We start from the raw sequence: 25,339 nt of genomic DNA on the forward strand, positions 1-25,339 counted from the left end.
TGTTTCCGGCCATCCAGTAGTTGCTTCCACCATTGTAAGAACGTAGCGCTTGCTGTGGCGGGTTTGTGGGTGTGTGATGTAGTCGATTTGCCATGCTTCCCCATATTTATATTTCAGCCATTGTCCTCCATACCAGAGAGGCTTTAACTGCTTGATTGTAGCGCATGTTTCACATTCATGGATAGACTGTGCGATAGTGTCCATGGTCAAGTCCACCCCTTGATGACGAGCCCATCTATGTGTTGCATCTCTTCCTTGATGGCCTGAGATGTCATGGGCCCACTGAGCTATAAATAATTCACCCTTATGTTGCCAGTCCAAATCCACCTGAGCCACTTCAATCTTAGCAGCCTGATCCACCTGCTGGTTCTTCTGATGTTCCTCAGTGGCCCGAATCTTGGGTACGTGGTCATCTACGTGATGTACTTTTTACAACCAGCATTTCTAGCTGGGCAGCGATGTCTTGCCACAATGGGGCAGCCCAGATGGGTTTGCCTCTGCGCTGCCAGTTGCTCTGCTTCCGTTGCTGTAACCACGCCCACAGGGCATTGGCCACCATCCATGAGTCAGCACAGAGATAAAGTACTGGCCACTTTTCTCATTCAGCGATGTCTAAAGCTGGCTGGATGGCTTTCACTTCCACAAACTGGCTCGATTCAGCTTCTCCTTCAGCAGTTTCTGCGACTTGTCTTGTAGGACTCCATACAGCAGCCTTCCACCTCTGATGTGCCAGGACCCATCAGTGAACAAGGCATATCACTTCTCATTTTCTGCCAGTTTATTATACGGTTGGGCCTCTTCAGCATGTGTCACCTCCTCCTCTGATGACATTCCAAAATCTTTGCTTTCTGGCCAGTCCATGATCATTTCCAGAATTCCTGGGTGATTGGAGTTTGCTGTTCAAGCCCACTGTTTGATCAGTATGACCCACTTACTCCACATAGCATCAGTTGCATGATGTGTAGAGGGAACCCTCCCTTTGAATATCCATCCCAGCACCAGCAGTCGAGGTGCCAGGAGGAGCTGCGCTTCAGTACCAGCCACCTCCAAAGTAGCTCAAACCCCTTCACGTGCTGCCAGTATCTCTTTTTCAGTTGGAGTGTGGAGGGCCTCAGATCCTCTGTATCCCCAACTCCAAAACCCCAGGGGTCAGCCTCAAGTCTCCCCTGGTGCTTTCTGCCAGAGACTCCAGGTAGGGCCATTCTCCCCAGCTGTGATGTAGAGCACACTTTTAACATCTGGTCCTGCCTGAACTTGCCTAAGGGCTACTGCATGAACTATTTCCTGTTTAATTTGTTCAAAGGCTTTGTCGTTGCTCAGGACCCCATTTGAAATTGTTGTTCTTCTGGGTCATTTGATAGAAAGGGTTTACAATCAACCTGTAATTTGGAATATGCATTCTCCAGAAATTCACAAAACCTAATAAAGCTTGTGTTTACTTTTTGCTAGTTGATGGAGACATAGCTGCTATTTTGTTGATCACATCCATTGGGATCTGATGACGTCCATCTTGCCATTTTATTCCTAAAAACTGGATCTCCTGTGCAGGTCCCTTGACCTTACTTCATTTTATGGCAAAACCGCCTTTCAGGATTTGAACATTCTTCACTTTCTCAGAAACAACTTCTGCTGTGTTACCCCGTATAATGATGTCATCAATATATTGCAGGTGCTCCAGAGCTTCACTCTGTTCCAGTGCAGTCTGGATCAGTCCATAGCAAATGGTGGGGCTGTGTTTCCACCCCTGGGGCAGTCGATTCCAAGTGTACTGGATGCTCCTCCAAGTGAAAGCAAACTGCGGCCTGCACTCTGCTGCCAAAGGGACTGAGAAAAATGCATTAGCGATATCAATTGTAGCATACCACTTGGCCATCTTTGACTCCAGTTCATATTGAAGTTCAAGCATGTCCAACATGGCAGCACTCAGCGGCGGCGTGACTTCATTCAGGCCATGATAGTCTACTGTCAGTCTCCACTCTCCATTAGACTTTCACACTGGCCATATGGGACTGTCAAAAGCGTGAGCGAGTTCTGCTGATCACTCCTTGGCTCTCCTGTCAATGAATCACCTTATGGATGGGTATCAGGGAGCCTCAGTTGGTGCGATATTGCCACCACTGCACCATTGTGGTAGCGATTATTAATAAATTCTGAGATATTTCGTCTGATGTACGGGCATGACAGCAATGCCACATACAAATACCAGCTTAACCTCATGACCAGTGATGATGTTATGAGTTGATATTATGCAGTACAGCAAAATGAGAATCCCGGTCGCTCTCCCAGAGGTGATAAACAGCACCACAGAGAATACATACAGCAAGTAAGGATTTACATAACAGCCATATGAATGAACAAAACACCATTGTGACCAGTGACTATTTATCTAATGTAATAAATGCATATAACGATTTTGTTTTAACATCCTCTGGTCAGATCTGTCGTTATTTCAACCCTTTGAGCCCCACACTGGGCACCAAAAAGGACTGTTGTGGTTTAGTCCCTGCCAGCAGCTGACCACCATGCAGCCGCTCGCTCACCTCTCCTCCCACCCTACTGGGACAGGGAGGAGAATTGGAAGAAAAAGGTAAAACTTGTGGGTTGGGGTAAGGACAGTTTACAGGGACAGCAAAGGGAGAGGAAAACAAAACCAACAATGCTAATAAAAGAATGTACAAAGCAAGTGATACACAATGGAATTTGCTCACTGCCCAAACCCAATGCCTAGCCCATCCCCAAGCAGCCATCCCTCCTCCTCCCTGGCCAGCTCCCCCCAATATACTGAGCATCACATGATATGGTATCAAATATCTCTTTGGCTTGTATGGGTCAGCTGTCCTGGCTGTGTCTCCTCCCAGCTTCTTGTGAAAATTAACTCTATCCCAGCCGAAAACCAGGACACTTATTCATTTACTTTTTTATTACCACAGATGAAATAAGTAATTTTTGTCTGTCAGGAGTTGCATTTTTCCACTGAGCACTGAAAAAAAGTTAAATTTGTCTATAAAATGATGCAGTGAGCCCACCAAAATAGAGGGAGAAGTAAGGAAGGGAAAGAGGGCTATGCAAGAAAGCAAACCTCTGTATAGGAAGGTCTAGTTAGGGGAAGCCAGATATATTTCAGTGTTAGTAAAAACAGGGAGGATGTGAATCACAGCTTGCGTATTTGCAACACACCACTGTCTAAGGCATAAAAAGGCAATTGTATTGGCTCTAAGGAGGAGCAGCTTGTGTGTTTTGTTCACAGAAGATTCTGAAATAACACTGCCAAGACTTAAGACGACCAAAAAAGAGGAGATATAACAAAGCAAGATTTCTCCTTCTTGACTTTCAGAAATATATTATACCTTGCTTCATGTAGATCGAACAGCTTTTGGTCCCCTTGACATACTAGTGGCATATGAAAGCCCTGTGGATGGATGGAGCGTTAGATTGGAAGTAATAAGGTTGTGCCTGACTTACCTCCGCATTTGTAGCAGATGTTACAAATGTCATAACATGAACCTTTGGGATCAGACTGGAAAAAAAAGCAAGACAACAGATGTAGGCCTCTTAGTTTTACCAGCAAGTATAGTCTGACACTATATAACACTGTGCTGACTTGATGTTAATACCCTGTCCTCCTCCTGAGAACAGAATCAGTGACACTAACCATTTCTGTAGCTCTGAAGCTGGAAAGGGGTGACAGCAGTTTTCTTCCCAGAGGGATTTTAGTACTAGTTTAAAAATAAGACAATAGAACTATTACGCCAATAAGTGCCTTATTGTTATATCTGAATAAGTAATCCATACTCATTTCTCATTTGGGGGAGGAACTGAATTTTAAGGAATTTCTTCATGCTATCATAATGTTTATGTATTTTTTTACTGGTAAAGCCAAATCTTGTAGAGTGGACATTTATCTGAAACACTGCTAAATTTCTAGGTTTTTAAGCCCTCAATTCACACTACCTTTTGTGTGTCCCTCTCCCTTGTCTCTCACACATCTGTCTACTTTGCCTCTTTCTCTTCTGTACTTCTGTAGACCTTTTTTTCCCCATCTTTTTACAGTAATTTGATTTTCTGGGAAGCTCCTATCTCACTTTAATTAGTGAACCCAATTTCATTAAAGTTACAGTAATATCTAAAGCTTCTTTTACTTGCAGCTGTCTTCACCAGCACTTTCTTAGCTGTCCCATCTAATTTTTTGACAGATTTCAAAACATTTTTGTGCTTCTTTTCACATTGCCCCTTATTTGTGGCTTATCCTCTCTGGACTGTAATGTAATGCCATTTTTCTCTCTTCTTTAAGACTGCTGCCATCTAATAATATTAACATACGGTTGAACAATAGGTGGTTACCTATTGTATCTATTTTTAAGAGTGCAATATAAGTGAACAGTCTCTATTAGGATCACAATTGTTATTCTTATATTCTCTGTAAATTCTTCTTCCTCCTAGATTTTTGGGAGCAAAAGGCAATGTTGTATATATTCATAAAACAACCAGTATAAAGTGAGTTTGATTCTGGGAGGTAGCTCTAATTCAGTTGTATCAGAGACAACGGTCCTTCCCCTCCGTGTCAAAGTGCATTTTTCTGCCTTACAGAGAAGCTAATGGCCAGAGTGAATGTTAATATTTATCCTTAATTGTTTTATGGGTGGTGTAGTTCTTTTGCTTCTCCTGCTATTGATTTTAATGGAAATTACATTATTTACTTTCTGCGTTGTCCTCTATGTGGTGGAGGTGGCATGAAGTTATTCCTTCTCCTGTTTCTCATGCGTTTTGGCCAATGTTCCTGTATTTCATGGGAGAGGAAGAAAATTAATGTAGGAGTGTAGGCCCTTGTATTTTTTACCCTGTGCTTCAATTTGAAGCAGTGGTGATTCTCTCTGCTGCATCACTCCCTCAGGTGCTGCCATTCTTGAACTGGAGGCTTAGCCCTCTCCCTGAAGAATTTCATTGTCAAGGAGAAGAGTGGGGGTTCTCCCATGAAGAATTTTAATCACCCTGTCTGTAGCCCTTTTGAAGGAGGCACAATAGTTCCTATAGTAACTACTACAGTGTGGGAGAAAGGCCAGTGCTCCCTCCCCCAGCCACAGATGGAGAACTCTCTTTGCTTAGATGACTGGAAATTCTTGTACAGCAAAGACTTCATCCTTCACAGTGAAAAGAAAAAATCTCTGAAATAAACACTTAAAATGTACAAGTAAGTGCTAATTAAGAAACAGTGCTAGTTGAGTTATCAAGTAGAGATCACAAAAATCTCAAATATACTTATTTTTAAGGTGTGTTTAACTTTCATTCTCGGGGGTTTTAATTTTAAGAAGTTCAGAAAAGAAAAAAGAGACGTTTAGGATCCAAGAAATCTTGTCTCCTCCTCCCACCCACCCTACCCCCACCCTCCAAAGAAGAAATCCTGTGGGAAGGAGCAGACCTATAAACCAGATGAAAATAATTGGGAAAGTAAAAGGAACAGGCTCATAAAACAGATGAAAACTTACATTAAGACAGCCACTTATCTAGTTTCTTTTTTGCATTCACTCTGAATCTTTTATAAGGGGAGGACATACTATGTGTCTTCAAACCCATTGATTCCAGGCTAATTAACAAGTGATATATAACTTTCTGCTTTTTTGACAACATTTTAATTTGATCAGTTTTAAGTTACCAAAACTAAAAAAGCTATCAAAAAATTTTTAAAAGTATTGAGGAACTTGAATTTGAAAAGCAAATTTTACTAAAATTCTGTTAATGCCTGAAGCTTCTGATGAAACATTATAGATGAACTGCTGGAAATAATAAAACATACCTGTAATTGTGTTACATAACATTTTAATGAACCAATACATTCTTGATAACTGCTTAGTTATTCCATGGAAAGTTTTGGTTTACTTTCTGAATCGTAGATTCCCCAGTAATGAATACATGCCCTGTACCAGTGACCAGAAGATGGACATCTAGAATAATAGGCGTTTGTGTACACAAAAAATAGATTTGAAATGCCATTGTTAGCTTTGTAAGTTGATTATCATATATTGCATTATGCATCTTACATGTAGTCCTTTGTGACAAATTTGTTCTGATACTTTATTGCTGTGATACTTAGTTGGTAATGGCACAGCATTAATGATTCCCATAGCTTTACTAAACCAAGATAAAATACCTTTCCACATATGTTGCAACTCCATCTGAGATTTATTTCTTCTTCCCATCTGTGAAGGTGGATAAGATACCTAAATTTGGGATCATGTGATGGCTTATGGTGAGGTAGACTGGTGACATCATTTAATTTCTTTGGATACCCTTTCCAGATCAGAGGGTGACATCTCTGCTGGTTGCCTATCATTCATCTCACTTTAGATCAGGATCTGAATACATATCATCTATGCCTTATGTCCTTAACTTATGCGTTAGGCAGAGGAGTTCACTCTTGCTGGAGATTTCTTTCAAAACTTAGAATCAGTCATAAATGAGATAGCAAAGAACAATCAATGAAAAAAAACCCGTATCTATCACAAGGTATTAAATATGAAGTAAAAGAATTAATTAAAAAAAGCTTCTGTCAATGTTAGCATACATAAATACTGGCCTGCCTTTCTGAGCCTAATGTTGGTTACACTTTGTCCTTCCCTGACATTGCATCTTCTGTTGTTCAGTGTAGCATCTCAGTCAGTGTCCCTGTCTTTTCTAAAACATAGCTTTTCAGCATTTCCAAATTACTTGTTATATCTCATGGGAAAGCCCCGAGGTTTTAAGATGACATCTCACCTCTTCCTGTAAACCCACTCTGATTATCACATTCACCTGCATTGTTCTTTCATGAGCATTTGGGGTTATTCCTAGAAATAACAAAAGATAAATTTTCATGTAGAATCTACTTTACACCAAGGCAAAAGTATTAGAAATTGTATTGTAATTTCTATAGACTTTTCTACTTTGAAACAAAAAATGTTAAACTCTGGAAAACAATACTTAAAAGATCATAGCCACACTCATACTGTGACCTGCTTTGCATGTATAGTCATCTGAGACAATTCAGACAACTCTACTTCTTATGCTCTCTCTGATCATGTATTTTGTTGATACCTAAGGGGAGAAATATTAGCTAACCCTATGTGAAGCTTTTATGCACTTAGCCTGATACGGTTACATATTTTGTGAATAAAATGGATAATGTTCTTTTTGGTGGGATGTTTATAAACTTTCATATTTATGTAGATCTGGTCAGGCTTTGCTAATTAGAGTCTGACTTTATCGGCAGTCATAATTAGAGCTCTTCAAGATCAAAAAAGTGAAACATGGGCTCTGTTTTTTTCTAATTATTCAGACAGCAGATTACCTAAAAGGGTGTAGTGAGATGGCCCTATGTCCATCTCTGCTTCCAAGCATACAGAAAGGTGCTGCTCAGAAAAGTCAACAAAATGAAATACAAAAATAAGGATTTTGAGGCTAATTGAGAAAAAGCCTTTACAAGTAAATAATAGTGATGGGGAATTAATTAAAAAGTTCCTTATCATTTTTAAAACTAGTTTTAAAACTATTATGAAAGCAACAGAATTAAACTCTTGGTCTGAATTTTACCAAACTTTCCACAAGACCAGTTTATGTTGAAAGATAGCATGCAAAGTCTCACGAAAGTATTTTAGGGGGAACTGATTATTATGCTGGTGATAGATACTTTCACTTTTAGCGATCAACGAATACTGCTTCTGCCTCGTTAGAACTCTGTCTTCGCTAGTTGGAAGTGAGTGAACAACAGTCTTTGGTCATTCTGTGCTCAAATAGCTTAGAAGTGAGTTTAAGAGGAAATCCTCTCTGTTCAGGATGCATGGAAATCTTTGTTAGGCAGTCTACATTTTTCTTTTCCATAGTTTCCCACTCTTCCTAGCACAATTGTGAATGCTCTTGAGATTGCATTAAGCATGCTTAGACTGCCCCCAAGACACACTGAAAGGGATGTGGTTCTTCCTTCACCTCATGCATAGCCAAATTAGTCATTGAGGGAAGAAATTTAAAGAGGAATTAGTGAGCAGTTAGAATTTTTCCTTGTTAATAGCCTGTTATGGAATAATCCTATGGTGGGAATAGACGTGTCAGTCTGGATAGTAAAAGTCATGGTCCAATGCCATGGAAAGTAAAAGATTTTAGTAGACAGATTCCTCTGCTCCAGCACTACAAAGTCCATGTGTGAAAACTGTCTTTCTATCTTCTTATCGCTATTAACAGTTCACATTTAATACAAATATTGGTTCAGTCAACTTTTTCATTAACCACAACAATTGTGCATTCAAACCTTAAACTTTGTCAATTAAATGTAGACAGCACAAAATATGACCGCATGTGAAAAAGCCTATTGAGAGACATTTGTTCATACTACTAAAACAGGAGAAGCTTGGAAGAAGAATTTAACCTGGGTTTGCATCTTGTTTCCTATGTGACCCCTGTTGCAGTTTGGTACACATGTTTCAGCCTTCTCCACATCCTAATTTCCCCTACTTCCTGTTACTCAAAAGAAGAAATTTATTTCGTGCATGCAGTACTTTGTTTCTGTAAAGAGTCTTCATTTAAAGTGGAATTCACATTTTTAAAAAAAACATGCATCCAGGTCTTTAGGTCTGTGAAGGTTGTTGAGCTACTTTGATTTATAGATGTTGTGATATAAATCCTAAATCTCTTGCTTTCCAAGATTTCTGTGAGCAGCTGAGCTGTGGTTGCTGATGGTTCCGTCCACAGGGTGAGAGATTTAGAGATGACTGGCTGTGGCTTGTGTGATGGAAGCCAGTTCAGTATTTAGAGTTTATGTTTTGAAATTTTAGAATAAAATAACAGTGTGGCCTGCTTTTTAATTCAACTGTTTCTATGTCTTTCATCTATTGTCATGCCAACAATCCATTCAGTACAAATAGGAGGCTTTGTGCCGTGATTGGAGTGTGAGATTGCCATGTTTTTGAAAGGTATCAATGTGATATGTATTTGTATACCCAAAATAGTATATTTCTTCCGATGCAGATGGGTATCAAGAAATCCTGAAAGCTCGAGTAAGTAAAATAATGAGTCCATGAAGTCAGAAGATCAAATAAAATAAGTTTGTTTTCCTTATTCTAGATTTATCTCAGTATTCGTGTCTCATTCCTCAAAATGTGAAGAATGATAGGGAAATGAATGCATATTTAACATTTATTCAGTTACCAAAAAAGAGTTGCAGTATGGCTACCAGAAGCATAATGGTTTTCTGTATAACGTATTTATGCTTGCTGTAAAATTAGGAACTGTCATTACAACCCCACATCACCTGAGTAAGTGCAATTCACATAAATCAAAGAGTTCTACTGCTATAAAAATGTCAATGAAATGAACAGCATGAAAGTACTACAAGATATTTGTCTACATGTATACCAGCCACTAGGATGCAGGCATCTATAGAGGATTTGATTGACTAATTTTAAAGCTAAGATCTGGCCCTCTCATCTTTTCTAGTTAACTCACTGACATTGAAGTGTTTTCATTTGAGTGTCCCAACTATGAAGAACTGATGAATTACTTGTAAATATACTTTAAAGATACTGTTTTAAAAAGTGTTGCACTGCCTTCATGCACTTCATTCAAGTTATGATACTCACATCCTAAATATTAAAATAACATCAAAGAACTGGAAGCAATAGTCAATATGTAATGGATACGCTTTAAAATGCTAGAGGATTGTAAAGGAAGGATGTGGGGCAGGAAACAGAAAATTAAATGGAAGGCAAATTCCAAATGATGATGTGTTCAAACACAACGTGTGGAAAATATGAGAGTCTAGATGGAACAATGAAAGGACCTGAAGGATTTCAGGGAGGTTTTGTGTTTTTTTCAGGGTTTTTTTGCTTTTTGTAATGCTCTTATGGAGACTACTATGAAGCAATGCCTAGCAGGCCAAAGCAGTGAATTTCCATTTTGTTTCTGGTAGATTATAAATGAAACGACCATAGAAAGCACAGTGCTAACTGATAGCAATCATAAAGGGAGTACTGTTAATCTTTAAAGTGCTATATATTTGGTTTAGTCCCACAACTAAAGTTAAAGTTTCTCTCGGAAATATAGGTACAACTCCAGTTTAAGCAAACCTTTGATAACATATCTGGAGGCAGAGTAAGAACCAAAGAAGGCTCATCTTTAAGTTTGTGTCTGCAAAATGAAAGTTAAAGGAGTCTAAATTGCTATAAAATTTAATGTGCTCATTTTTTTTTCAGGAAATAAGCATTGCTGTTTATAGTAGGCATCACTACAGCTATAGAAAAGATGAGACAGTGCAAAGAGAAGCAAAATGATTTAGAATCAGGAGACTGATATAGAAAAATATAAGAGTGGCTAAGTACCTAAAACTTGTAAAAGAATATTATGCTGACGTGCCTGGTCAGTCACCATACTTACTGAAGTTAAAAAAATCCAACCAAACAACTATAGCAGTTGGTCTATTAGCAACTTTAGTTGCAGTGTAAAGCTGCAAGTCTTGAAAAAGACTTTTCTCTTAAGTTGTTAGCATCTATGTCCTTGAATACCTTCAGCAAAAAGGTAGAAAATAGTGGCTCTACAGCAGTCACCATTTGTAATTATGAGCTATTGCCTGAATCTATTAGCAATGAAGCCACCTGTTTGCCCAGTACAAATAGCTTAGAATTTCCTGCAAGGAAATTACATGAAGCATCAGTAAGGAATGGTATTACGTTTTTAGGTCAATATGACTATCATTACTTGGCATTTATCTTTTCTTACTGATATCATGTTTGGCAGCCAGTATCATAGAAGGCTAAGAAATTGTTCCTCTGTATTTTGTTTTCATTGGTGTTAAATTGGCCTGTTCAGTAATGGCAGTCATCCATTCTGCTTATTTTAGTGGATCCTTGGTATTTCGTTTTTCTTATCATGCGTTGTAAAGAGAGCAATACGTAAAGATGCACTGTGCTGTGATGGTTCCAGGGGCATGAGACCATCAGGGTCTTTGGATGTAAATGTTTTTGTACACACTTTAAAAGGGTACGGAATGAACTTCACCTGTTCTCTCTGCTGTGCATATGCCTGGCTTTGGCACTAAGTCAGGAAAGGAAAGGAAGGTTCCTGCAGCCCTGTGCCCTCTTCTCTGTGCTCTACCTTTCTCTGGTCATGTGGCAAAGACAACCTAGACCTAAGAAGAAACCTCAGCTTGCAGTAGATGCCTACATTTAGTCATACTCCAGTGTATAAAATGCGAAACATTTAAAAAGTTAATGATGTCAAATGGTATGGGCAGGAGTGCATTAGAAATGAATATGCAGACCTTGCAACATAATTGTTTTTTATTCAGTTATAGGTGCCCAGCGCAGGAGAAGTCCCAGTGCCCTTGCCATTGAAGTATTTGAATCACATTTGGGAAGTCATATTTTGCAGGTAAAAACCCTGGCTTTTCCAAGAAAAATCAAAATAACTAGCTAGTCATATTTCTGCCAATAATTTGAATGGTATTGTTGTCAGCACTTATATTAATGACATTATTTTTTTAAAGCTCATGTTTCCTTCTTATTAGAAAGTCCGTGATTGGGAGAATGTTAATGAGAGGGAGGGCAACTATTATTTGGCTGAATCACAATATCTTCTTGTTCAGAACTGTGCAGTAGGTGTTTGCTCGCAGAATGCCTTTATGTATTTGTGTGTATGTGTGCACAAAACAGTATTTTATGTTGGTGATTTGATTTGCTTTATGTGTCATGTTTAGATTTAGGGTGGGTTTTTGTCCCCACTTTGGTTATGAGCGCTGCTTTCCTCCCTGATATCCCAGTTATCACAATTATATATCACAAATCTGCAACAATCTGCAAAGAGAAAAAAAAATGAACAGCAGCATGCCTCTTAGGTCTCCTTAGCTGTGAGATAAAAACTAATCTGATATTTGTCAAAAAATTTAGTCACACTGTACAACTCATTGTATTCCAGGAAGATTAAACTGAAAAACAATGACCTGATGGAAACATTCTTATGCATGCTTTTTGTCAGGATTACTACAACCTTTCTTACGTTTCAGTAATCAAACGTGGAGCAGAAGCAGTTAAGAACAAAATGTGATGTGTTTTGTCAGCATGGCAAAACCCCAGCACTATGGAAATAAAAGCCATGTAGTCTTTGCTAAGTGCAGCACTGAATAACTGCTCTTATTTAACAATGTACGCAGCTTCTCAATGCAAATATATTGCTTGGTGTATTATCTTTTGAGAGGTACGAAAGAGGTAAATTAGGATATTATCATGAGAAATATTCCACTTAATTTGAAATGATTGAGAGCTATCTCTCTGTACCACCTCAACTGTGGCATTCAAAAGCACAGTGGATAATGTCAGATTTTTCACATCTTTATAAAGTAACTAAATGCGAAATAGCAACAAAGATAATTTTAGAAAAACATGAAAACATGAAATTAACTAGTAGAATGAATTTCTCTTTGGAACACCAATCATGAATGAAGTGATTTACTTAGTTGTACAATCTTGGCAGAGGCCTAGGTCAAGTTTTCGATTCTGTAAGCAAATACTTGTGTTATAGTTACCATATCAAAGATATCTGCACCAGTATCTACAGCACTGTGTTTGCATATTAGACAGAAATGCTGTTATGCTGTCTCATAAATGTAGAAAAAATAAATAGCGGTTTTATGATATTTCAGTTTATGTAATTTGTCAGTGTGTTGTTCTGAGTATGTAAACGTGTACGATATATCCTAAAGGTATGTTATTTACGATATGAATTATAACAAATATCTAGATAAAACCTCACTGAGACTGGTTTATATACACTCCTTAAGTATTAGATATGACCCTTTATGAATGAAAATGAAAAAAACAAAGATGGCCACTTTGAAAACTACTTGACATTTGAGCTTTTCACCTATTGCATATTAAAACAATTACTGATTTTATTACTTATTTAAGCTAGATTCTCCTTTTGTTTTTTATTTTTTGTACTTATATGTGATAAATTAAGGTGTTTTCAGGATGTAACTTTATCGTAGTACTAGTAAAAAAAAAAAAAAAAAAGCTTTATTGTACCTGTAACTGAGGATTTTCAGTCAAAATTACCTTCAGCATCATATTGAATATCTGTTGAGGTGTGGCCTTTTCGGAGAGGGTGGTGCTTTTACAAAATTACTCCCATTAATCTCTCAATTGATAATAGAAAGTTCCACTCTGACATTTAAAAGAGAATAGACTGTTGATGATGGATAAAGGACAAAATGAATTAATAATGGTGGCGAGTTTATCATGATATGTTAAAATCTTGTCTTATTTTAGCAGAGTAATTACCACTTGGAAGGAAGGTCTAGGTCATGCATTCAAATGCACCACTTTTAGCAGATCTGAACAAACTTCAAAGTATTGCCTTGTGGTCTTATAGGTAGAAAGATAATCTCCAGAAGTAAAATGATTTGTAGAACAACAGTCAGACAGATTCTGTGGTGGAATACTGTTCTAAGAAGTTCTCATTTAGTCCGCTGCTCCTAGAAATTACTTTCAAAGCAGTATTGTGGTAAGTATTGTTTGCAAGTGAAGTAAACAACCTTGGTTATACCTTGGGAATACCTGTGTTTGATTTCAGAGTCTGCTATCTGAGGAAGCTGAATTAATAGTTAGTTTGTTTAATCCCTTTTGCTATTAATATTTTGAAGACTGGGTTAAGTGTAAGCTCAGAAATTAAGGAGCCTCTCTAATCCTTCTAATATTTTGATACTTCAAAATGTATTGACAGACACATGAGAAACATAATACAGTATGTTTTAAAAAAGTGAATATAGTTTATTTATAGTGATGTTGTAAAAACAGAAATGGAGGCACATCTTGTGATATTTTACATCTTGATTCTACAAGCAAGTAGTGTCGATCATTTCAAAAAATTTCCAAGGCACAGCCAATTGCTGTGTATCATGCTGACGAGATTCCTATAGTAGGTTTGAAGCCAAAGACACTATCCACTGTGTGCTTGAGGAAAAAAAGACACCACAAAACACGAATGCTCAAATGCTATTGTATCAGAATCTTCACGTCAGGGCAAAAAGTCTTTTAAATGTTTTCCAAGTAAAATCACCTGAATGATGAACAGTAGAAATGCTTGTAATAGAGGAGAAAAATAGAGAATGACAATAAGTTAATTAATTTTTTTACAAGATTTTTGAGTGGCCAAATTGTGTGCTTTGTTATCTTCTACATTGTTCTGAGAAGGGGTGTTATAATGAGAATAGACTTCAGTGAAGACATCTTCAGTTTTACATTTCTGTATATACATTTTGTATTTGTTTATTAAATAAATCTAGTAAAAAATATTACTTCTAGTACCAGCTATTAAAAAATTTGGCTGGAACTGGTTTTAAAAATTAGCAAGAAGATTATAAATTTTTGGGGGCCCCTGGATTTTTTCTGTAACTTCATTGCTATTGAGAAGATGTGGAAAAGGGTCAGTAACCCCATATTCTTCATATAATCAGGAATGATCAGGAAATGTAGAACTAAATATAGAGAAAAGGGAAAGTTAGTGAATATATTTGCATATGCAAATTAGCTTAATTGATACTGCTTGCCTCTACAGGGATTTTTCATTACAAACTGGAGTGCTACATTGTTCAGCTCATATTGAGTAATTTAGTAACTAATGAGACCAGTTTGCACTAATTTGCATATGATAAATGAGCTTAATTGCAGTAAATAACTTGGAGGCATAATTACTTAATTTTCCTGTGTTGCATGGCTTTTAAGTTCACGTATGAACAACTCAAGATAATTTTGCATATTTAAATTAGTTGCTTTTAAAATTCTTGAACAAAAAAGAACACACCTTACAATTTGAACTGTAAAACAATTAAAAGTCAAATGTACAGTATTTTCAAGTAAAATGTAATATTTTTTAAAAATATATATTTCTCCCTTTTAAAATGCCAGTGCCTTCTTAAAGAATAAATATTTGGAATTAAACACAATGGAATGGTTTTCAAGTCAGAATAGGATAGAAAGATGGTATTAGCAGTAATAATAGAACTGTGTATCTGAACTGTAGTGAGTGGTACACATTTTGTATTCCTGCATATGACAGTGATAAGTTTCATAATTGCATTCTTTGCTTCAGCAGTGCCTATTCAACTGTTAAGAAACTGTAACACTTTCATATAGCATTATATTACTGTACACAATAACTTAGACACTAGTTGTCTTAAGTTGCCTATACCGTCCTACCTCTACCTAGTTTTGTGTGAAAAAAATCCCTAAATCGTAGAAATACTGAAGTGTCAGTGCAAAAAAGATGTCTTTTTTTTTTTTTTCCCTTTTTTTGGGGGGGGTAGACTTGATCAATGGTGAGCACTGTCATGAATAACCATTGCGATGGAGATTTCTACCACGAGTTTCAAAAAAACCCCCAAACCAACCCCAGAATCAAAATAGGTGTAAGATCCTATTTTGTTTCAGTTATTGCCCATTAGATACTTTTGCCAGAATTGATAGAATTGAACTACTGAACTAGACGAGGAAAAAAACTCAAACACCCAACTACCAATCTCATAAAGAATTCAGTCCCATAGTGAGATCTGTTGTGCACCCATGATTTACAAGTGGATGACAATCACTGAATTTTCCATCTGTGCCATAGAGGGGCCCACCTACATTCCTAGAAGCTTTTCCTAAGCCTTGGTGAACATTATCTTGGAAATTTTGAGACTTTTATTTCCCTTTTACTTTATATTGTACCTTTTTGTCCCATTAAGAATATATTTTGTGATCAACAAAGGTCTTCATAATTGTAGTATCAAATTCAATGAGGGAAAAAAATCAGGTTCCTTTTAAAATCAAAGGAAAGACAGCCTCAGCGCAAATGTTCTGACCCCATAGGCTATATTCTTCATCATCATTGATTCAAGAGCCACAAGATACAAACCACTTAGATTGGATGGAGTGGTTCAGAATTCAGAGAGGATGCCTGTAGTGGATGTGCAGTTGTGTCCAAGATGACCCAGCAAAGTCATCTGCAGTATGCACAAGGGCTGTAAGCCCCTGTTTTACTTCCTAGCAGCCTCCATATCAGCACAGGCTTGATCATGTAATGTAGTCTTAGAATGGGAGTGGAATTTGAACTACTTGGAAGCTACATATGGCTGAAATGCTGCAATTTGGCTTTATTCCATGCTATGGTCCCAGGCCTTCTGAGAATGAAAGGCAATCTGATATTTTGTAAACACTTCACATCCTTTTCACTCCACTGGAAGTCTCAGCTTGTGGATGGAACTTCATGGAGATTTAATTGTATCTTTACTTCCATCCTATAGAGAAGCCACAGGTTATTAGACCCATTGCTGTTATTTTAGCTGTTTGTATTTAAAGTCAACAAAGAAAGAAACCACCCACGCCCTATGGACATACGACACCTGAGGAATTGCTATCATTGTGAACAATTGAAAGATGTCCCTCATTCTAATAGTTTTATATTCTTTTTTTTTAAATTACTTTTATTAATGCACCCATCACTGTAATAATAAGACTAACATGAAACTGTACAAATATATCCCTTATTAACTGCGAGATAAATGTGTGGGATGAATGCAGCATCTCTGGTTTCTAGTGAATCATTCCAGGTGATGCCACTACCATATAGAGTAGCTTAGACTATATCTGGGTCACCGGGTTATTTTCTGGAGCATGTCAGATAAGCTTAAATTTCCTCAGGAAAAAGGAAAATTAATAAGAGTCTCTTCACTCCAAGCGCGCACTCTAACAGTTAGTCTTCTATTTACAGGTACCTACTACCCCATCCACCTGCACTCCTAAACTAAAAGAAAGCTGTATCTAAAATTGTGTCCTAGAGGCTGATCCCATGCACTGCTTGGGCTGTGTAATAGCTGCAAATAACAGATTGAATCATACACGTGATATTCTTACCAGTACTCATGGTCACATGAATGATCAACTGAATGCTAACAAATATTGTTAATATCTCAATAGTTATGAAACAAAACAAAAGGCTTTTTCCCATATTGGAAGTTGTTATTTGGAAAATGTTTCCATATTCTCCTCAAGTTAATGCAGTTTTATCAACCAGTTTAGAAATGAATGTTATGAAACACAGATGTAGAAACAAATACCCAATTTGAAGGAAACTCTCATATCAGAGTTTTTTCTCTGTTGTCCAAATGGGTCTTGTCCTCCATTTCTCTTGTTATTTTTGCAGCACAGTTGACACTCTTTATGGTCTTCTATCAAGCTTGGCATAGACAAAAAGTGAAAAGAATTCACTGTACAATTTCACTACAGTATTTAGTCATGTTTGGAAGATGTTGCTGTTTACTATAATAACTAGATTAGAATATAACAAGACAATGACACTATTCATTTTTTCTGAAAACATCTTGTGGGTGAAGTTTTCTATACATTGTAAATATGCATGTTCAGCATGCAACCAGTTTAGATTGTGCAAAACTTGTGAATCTTTTTTGTTAAGGCAAAGTAGAGATCAGTGAACAGAGCAAGTTATTTACATTTTTGCAGTAATGAGCGATTGTGGATGAAGGTACAAGAGTTGCACACAGTTAACAGTGTCATGAAGAAACAGGAGTTCCTCCTGTAGTGAAAACAAGTACTAATACTTTGCCCTGTAAGCACAGTTAGGAATTAAAATCAACCAAACAGTATGGATAATCATCATTGAACAAGAAAATACATAGTTCTAAAATCTGTCTTGCCCACAAATGTGTGAGTGTTGTAAAACTTTGGAGTGTTTTAATTAGATATAAGCAGTAGAAAAACAAGTACAAGTTGACATTAAGTTTAGAGGTAGTTCTGTGACTGGCTAGGCTATAGCTGAGCAGAAATCTCATTTCTTCCAATATTTGAATTATTACAGGGAGCCCCATCTGACAAGAAAACGAAAAAAAGTGGGAAAATAGACAGGAAAGTGTTGGAGTGCTATAAAATATTAGGGAGAAGATTTATCTTCTCATTTGCTATTTTCAGTCGCTCTGAGTATTACATAATGAGGTTATCTCTGTATAACACTAGTCAACACAGACATAGTGACACGAGACTAAAGGTGAGGAAGCAGCAGATGGTAGTGCTGATGGCGGATTTTTCCAGGCTGTAAAAGGTGTTAGCAGAAAAGACTTCTACTGGCTTGGAGATTTGTGAAGGGCAGTTGCTAATGGTGATGTCAGTGGTAGACTTTTTGAGGATGAAGATGACCGTTCAGCTTCTTGCAGTCTGCATTAGGTTAAAGGGGTACACTACCAACTGACCTCTGTTAGCTTGTGTCAAAGGCGGGCAAAAAGAGGAAAATGTGAAAAAGCTGACAAAATTTAGGGTATGTTAGAGAGCATACATCTGTGCTGTCTAAAAGTAAAGATTTCTGGGATTAAGTGGAGGTTCTAAAAGGCACAGGACCAGTCCGTCCCCATGTGCCGAAAGATGAGCCAGTGGGAAAGAAGACTGGCCTGGCTGAACAGAGTGCTTTGGCTGGAACTCAGGGGAAAAAGCAGAGTTTATGGCCTTTGCAAGAAGGGGCGGGCAACTCAGGAGGACTACAAAGATGTCATGAGGTTATGCAGGGAGAAAATTAGAAGGGCCAAAGCCTAGCCAGAACTTAATCTGGCTACTGCCATAAAAGACAATAAAAAATGTTTCTATAAATACATTAGCAACAAAAGGAGAGCCAAGGAGAATCTCCATTCTTTATTGGATGCGGGGGGGAAACATGGTGACAAAGGATGAGGAAAAGGCTGAGGTACTTAATGCCTTCTTTGCCTCAGTCTTTAATAGTAAGGCCAGTTTTTCTCCAGGTACCCAGCCCCCTGAGCTGGAAGACAGGGATGGGGAGCAGAATGAAGCCCCCATAATCCAAGGGGAAATGGTTGGTGACCTGCCACACCACTTAGACACACACAGGTGTATGTGACTGGACGAGAATCACCCAAGGGTACTGAGGGAGCTGGCAGAACTGCTCACCAAGCCACTTTCCATCATTTAGCAGCAGTCCTGGCTAACCCAGGAGGTCCCAGTTGACTGGAAGTTAGCAAATTGATGCCCATCTACAAGAAGGGCCAGAAGGAGGATCCAGGGAACTACAGGCCTGTCAGTCTGGCCTCGGTGCCGGGGAAGGTTATGGAGTAGATCATCCTGAGTGCCATCACGTGGCATGTACAGGACAACCAGGTGATCAAGCCAAGTCAGCATGGGTTTATGAAAGGCAGGTTCTGCTTGACTGACCTGATCTCCTTCTAGAAAAAGGTGACCTGCTTAGCGGATAGGCAAAGGCCGTGGATGTTGTCTACCTGCACTTCAGTAAAGCCTTTGACACTGTTTCCCACAGCATTCTCCTGGAGAAACTGGCTCCTCACAGCTTGGATGGGTGTATTCTTCACAGGATGAAAAAACTGGCTGCATGGCTGGGCCCAAAGAGTTGTGGTGAATGGAGTTAAATCCACTTGGCAGGTGGTCACAAGTGGTGCTCCCCAGGGCTCAGTAGTGGGGCCAGTTCTATTTAATATCTTTATCAATGATCTGGACGAGGGGATTGAGTGCACCCTCGGTAAGTTTGCAAATGACACCAAGTTAGGCAGGAGTGTTGATCTGCTGGAGGGTAGGAAGGCTCTACAGAGGCATCTGGACAGGGTAGATCAATGGGCCAAGGCCAACTGTATGAGGTTCAACACGGCTCAGTGCTGGGTCCGGCACTTGGGTCACAACAACCCCATGCAACGCTACAGGCTTGGGGAAGAGTGGCTGGAAAGCTGCCCAGTGGAAAAGGACCTGGGGATGTTGATTGACAGCCAGCTGAATATGAGCCAGCAGTGTGCCCAGGTGGCCAAGAAGGCCAACAGCATCCTGGCTTGTATCAGAAACAGTGTGGCCAGCAGGACTAGGGAAGTGATCGTCCCCCTGTACTTGGCACTGGTGAGGCCGCACCTCAAGCGCTGTGTTCAGTTTTGGGCCCCTCACTACAAGACGGACATTGAGGTGCTGCAGTGTGTCCAAAGAAGGGCAACAAAGCTGGTGAATGGTCTAGAGAATAGGTCATATGAGGACCAGCTGAGGGAGCTGGGGTTGTTTAGTGTGTTGGGTTTGCGTGGCAAGGTTTTGGTGGCGGGGGGGCTACAGGGGTGGCTTCTGTGAGAAGCTGCTAGAAGCTCCCCCTGTGTCTGATAGAGCCAATGCCAGCCGGCTCTAAGACGGGCCCGCCGCTGGCCAAGGCCAAGCCAATCAGCGCCTCTGTGATAACATATTTAAGAAGAAGAAAAACACTTAGAGAGAGAGAGCTTTTGCAGCCGGAGAGAGGAGTGAGAAGATGTAAGAAACTCTGCAGACACCAAGGTCAGTGCAGATGGAGGGGGAGGAGGAGCTCCAGGTGCCAGAGCAGAGATCCCCCTGCAGCCCGTGGTGAAGACCATGGTGAAGCAGGCTGTCCCCCTGCAGCCCATGGAGGAGGGATGAGGGGGTGTAGCGATTCCACCTGCAGCCCGTGGAGGACCCCACGCCGGAGCAGGTGGAGGCACCTGAAGGAGGCTGTGGCCTGTGGGAAGCCCACGCTGGAGCAAGTTCCTGGCCGGACCTGTGGACCCGTGAAGAGGGGAGCCCACGCCAGGGCAGGTTTGCTGGCAGGACTTGTGACCCCGTGGGGGACCCCACGCTGGAGCAGTTTGCTCCTGAAGGTCTGCACCCCGTGAGAGGGACTCCATGCTGGAGCAGGGGAACGATGAGAGGAGTCCTCCCCCTGAGGATGAAGAAGCGGCAGAAACACCATGAGATGAACTGACCGTAACCCCCACTCCCCGTCCCCCTGTGCCGCTGAAGGGGGGGAAGGTTGAAGCCGGGAGTGAAGTTGAGCCCGGGAAGATGGGAGGGGCGGGGGGAGGTGTTTTAAGAGTTGATTTTATTTTCTCATTCCTCTACTCTGTTTTGCCTAGTAATAAATTAGATGAATTCCCTCTCTCAGTTTGGTCTGTTTTGCTCGTGACGATAATTAGTGAGTGATCTCTCCCTGTCCTTATCTCGACCTACAAGCATTTCGTTATGCCTTTTCTCCCCTGTTTAGTGAATGAGGGGAGTGAGAGAGCGGCTCTGGTGGGCACCTGGCCTTCAGCCAGGGTCAACCCACCACATTTAGTCTGGAGAAAAGGAGGCTGAGGGGAGACCTTATTGCTCTCTACAACTACCTGAAAGGAGGTTGTAGCCAAGGGGGTGTCGGTCTCTTTTCCCAGGACAAGAGAAAAATTACCTGAAGTTGTGCTGGGGAGGTTTAGATTGGGTATTAGGAAAAATTTCTTCACTGAAAGGGTTGTCAAGCATAGGAACAGGCTCCCCAGGGAAGTGATTGAGTTAGCATCCCTGGAGGTATTTAAAACACGCATAGGTGTGGTGCTTAGGGACATGGTTTAGTGGTTGGAGTTGGCAGTGCTAGGTTAACGGTTGAACTTGCTGATCTAAGAGGTCTTTTCCAACCTAAATGATTCTATGATTTTAAGTTATGTATCAGTAGCCAAAAATAAAGTGGAAGTTGAGATGAATTAAGAGGAAGTAGTTGTTACAGATCAAACCACACAGCCAAGTGATCCTAAACTTTCTCTTGGCAGTAAAGAGCTGTGTGTAATGCAACAAGACAGAATGAGTACATAGTGTGTCAGAACTGAAGGTTTGGAGATCATATAGACCTCTATGAGGGAATGATTTCGATAAGGCACACGTGTAATCTACTTTGCATACTTAAATTTTGAATCTCAACCCCCTCATTGTCATGTACAGCCTATTTTTATCAGTTTTCTTCCTGAGATTAAGTGGCATCCAAAGCGTTCAGGTACAAACCCAAAGGGGCACCAATGTTCTCAACAAAGTGCAGTCCAGAAATTGAACACAATAAAGGAGAAAAATAGGCACTTAATCTACATCTCTATCCAAAATCAAAAGCATTCAGTATGTAACCATGTTTTATCTAGAAAAGCTGACAATTGTATAAAGTTCAAATTAGTCATTCAGAAACAGTGAGATAACAGTAATAAATTGGATGCTGTAATGCCTTAGTATAAAATGAACAAAAATGATGGATTTATGATGTAAGAGATGGTAGTATATACACAGAAGGGAGTACAATCTTCTTAAAAAAAATATAATTTCTAAGTGGACAGGACCAAAGAAAATAATCTGGATTATTTTAAGAACATTAAATTAGGAACAAAATCTTAAAAAAAAAAAAAAATTAACAAGACAGGAGGATGTCAGAATGCCAAGTGTTATGTTGAGAAAAAGACAGACACACAGTCTACTAAGAAACAGTAATTTGGGGTCACATGAAACGTCCAGTTATTAACTGTTCAAACACCTTACCCAAATACAGTTTAAAGGTAGGAAAACAGTGTAGATGCTGATATGTTGTGAAAAGAGCCATAGGACTGTGGTAAGAAAGGATTAGTATCTTGCTTTGCAGTGCGCCTTTCCACGGATAAGGCATCTCCAGTAGCAGTTTCCTTTTCATGTTTTAAGGATAGAAGCTATTTCATCTTTCTGCAGCTAAATGTATAATCGACATAGGAATCTGTTCAGGTTTGATCACCGATCTCTCCTCAAGTACTTTGTAGATTAATAGTCTCTCAGAAGATCTTCCTCTTGTAACAAAAGGGTAAACCTCTTAAACCTGATGTTAATTTATTTAGAACTTTAGAAATCTAATTGTGCAGCTTATACTAGTGTAAGTGATTCAGAGTAATAATAAGTATTTGAAGCTGACAGGAGGCAGAAAAGCCTCTCAGAAATTTTAATGTTGTGGGTCTCTATTCACTGTTGGATGCTCTTTTGCACTTTAAACATGTAAATGCCACTGAACGCTATGATATGGCTCTGGTTTTACACCAGTTTAAATTATAACAGAGGTTAGCCTGATACATTGCACATTTTTAAAAAGAGCTAGGAACAAAGGCTAGATCAGAATCTGAAAAGGTTAAAGGAGTTGCACAGACAACACTGTTACAAGGGACATCTCAGGTCCATTAGCTGGAACACTCAGCAAGAGGATTTCCTGGGTTCAGGAGACTGGAAAGGTGCTAATTTGCATACTCCAATTTGTCCCAGTCACAGTAAGCACGTCAGATTGACTCCATAGGGGCAGGACTTTCAATCTGGAGTTATGGCAAAGGTACAGCATCCTAGCAGTTGCTGCCCAAGGGGTTATATGCTAAAAGGAGATTGGGGGAGGGGTGGGAAATAGCAAATTGTTTTGCAGTTGGAGCTTGAAGCAATACACTTAAACCTGCGTTTTATATGGCAACTATATATAAAAGCGTGCAGTTTCATTTAATAAAGAAATATTTGATCTGAGCAGGACACAGCATACCATAGTATGTCATTTAATTCCTGGGAAAGTATTTGAAGAAAATGACATATCTCAGCACTGTTTGTTGACCGTTTTGTTGTCACCTGCTGAGTGTTGTCATTTCCGTAGCCAGTGGGCTGTATTGAATCAGAGAGAGGGAATAGGTCATTAAAAGAAATGGAGGACTTTCTGCAGCCTGTAGATGCTGAAGGAGGATTTTTTCTTCAGATGCATCAACAAAACACTATTCAATGGATTCCACATTCAGCTATGATTTGGGGTTTAGCCCTATTTTGCTCTGAAGTAAGGTGGCTTGAAAGTATAGACAGCATAAACTAATGTGTGGGTTCACCAGAAAGAATTTTACTTGTTATGGTGTTTGTAAAGATATAGGTGAGGACAGTAAGTGTCCTAGTTTCAGAATGCCTTGTTTCTTTTTTCTTTTTCAATCACAGCGTTCATCAAGAAAGGAAAAGGGTGTTGATTTTATATAACTAAATAAAAATATGGAAAAGTATATTTCACGGGCATGCTGTGCAAGTTAACCGGTATTTTTCTTCACTTTCTTGAAAACGTTGCTGACAGTTTCAAAGATGACTATATTCGTCATTTCAGGTCTTATGAAAACAAAAAGCACTAGAAATAGGCTTTAAACATCCTTTGTACCCCTCTGCAATAGAAGTGAAGGGCAGCACTATGTGCCCTCTTTTTCCACAGGAGCTGGCAAAGGGTAATGTTGGAGTCCACAGAGAACCCTTAAATGGGGCACAGACAGTTGAGATTCATGTGAATGCTGTTGTTTAAGGCTGCTTTTAACTCTGAGTTATTTCATCATATCAGCTATCTGCTAGTTACTTTTTCATACTTTTTTGGTAAATGTGAGTTCTAAATAAATATAAAAATTAAATATGGACATGGAAGATGTGTGTTCAACCTTCCCCACTGCTGTAGAAGCTGGAGCCCCAGATGCAGTTCTGTATCCCCTGGATTTTACTTGGAAAGTGCAAGCACCTTTACACAGTCTTTAAAGCATATAACATTTAAGGGAATACAAATATGTTGAAATATATATGTCAGGCATGTAGAGGATACTCTCTGTTCTGAAGTATATTATCTCAAAAGTTGATTAAAAATGGTTGTTTCCATTAGTTGCTGCTAAAATGTCACTATATTAGAATTTCTACCTGTACAGAAAATAAAAGGGACTATGGAAGCAAATGATAACGTTTCCAGAAGTGAGGTAATTGTGTGTAATTACATTGTATCACATTTTCTTTGGGGGGCATTTAATAAGGTAGATGCTGAAATTAATTATGCACAGCACTTAGCCAATGAATTGTGGTGTTCTTTCACATTTTTTCCGTTTTAAGGAGAATACTATTTAGATGTACCATTTTACATTACTGTGAGACTATACCTCTTTGATAGTGTCTGATTGAATTCAAGTTTGATTTAATGAATTGTAAATTCTTTCCTACATATTATAGATAGTGATTTCAAGTGTGTATCATTGGCTTGCTTTGCACTTAGTATTTGTTATTCTGTTCTTCCCTTCAATTGTATCTTCTGCTCAACATAAAGATTTTAATCTTTATTACTTCATTTATGGTTTTTCTAGCACAGAGGTGGTGGATTATCTGCCTTTAATGCACACTTTAAGGAGAAAAATATCTGTGATGATATGTGTCTGTGTCTGAGTTCAGAAGTCCTCCTTGCATTTCAAGAGAGGCCTACAGCAGAGAACAGGAATTACTTCTTCCAGTCACCATTACGGAGGACACCTTCTTTGCTATAGCAACTGTCTTCTAGCCCACTGGTAAAACCACTTTGTTGTTTACTTTCAAAAAAATAGCATTAGCTGAAAGTCGTCTTAAAATTTTTTTCCCCCCTTCTCTTACTGTATGTAGTTTAGGAAGTGGAAAGAAGAAGGCGCTAACAGTATGGGACTGGCCAGCTTTCTTCAGGCTTATCAGCAAATGCTTCATAGTCCACAGTATGAAAAACAGTGTTAGTTTTATTGAAAATG

At 39.1% G+C, this 25,339-nt stretch overlaps 1 protein-coding gene across 6 annotated transcripts in view; it reads left to right on the forward strand.

The window, feature by feature from the left end:
* NPAS3 (neuronal PAS domain protein 3) overlaps positions 1–25,339 on the forward strand; it is a 631,693-nt gene that overhangs the window by 303,159 nt on the left and 303,195 nt on the right. For all 6 annotated transcript variants that reach the window (XM_054828470.1, XM_054828473.1, XM_054828471.1 and 3 more), the window contains one exon: positions 11,306–11,388. In XM_054828470.1, coding sequence (XP_054684445.1) covers positions 11,306–11,388 — 83 coding nt within the window. The remainder of the gene's footprint in view (positions 1–11,305; positions 11,389–25,339) is intronic.

This window comes from Grus americana, chromosome 5 (genome assembly GCF_028858705.1).
Source record: "Grus americana isolate bGruAme1 chromosome 5, bGruAme1.mat, whole genome shotgun sequence".
Lineage (NCBI taxonomy): Eukaryota > Metazoa > Chordata > Aves > Gruiformes > Gruidae > Grus > Grus americana.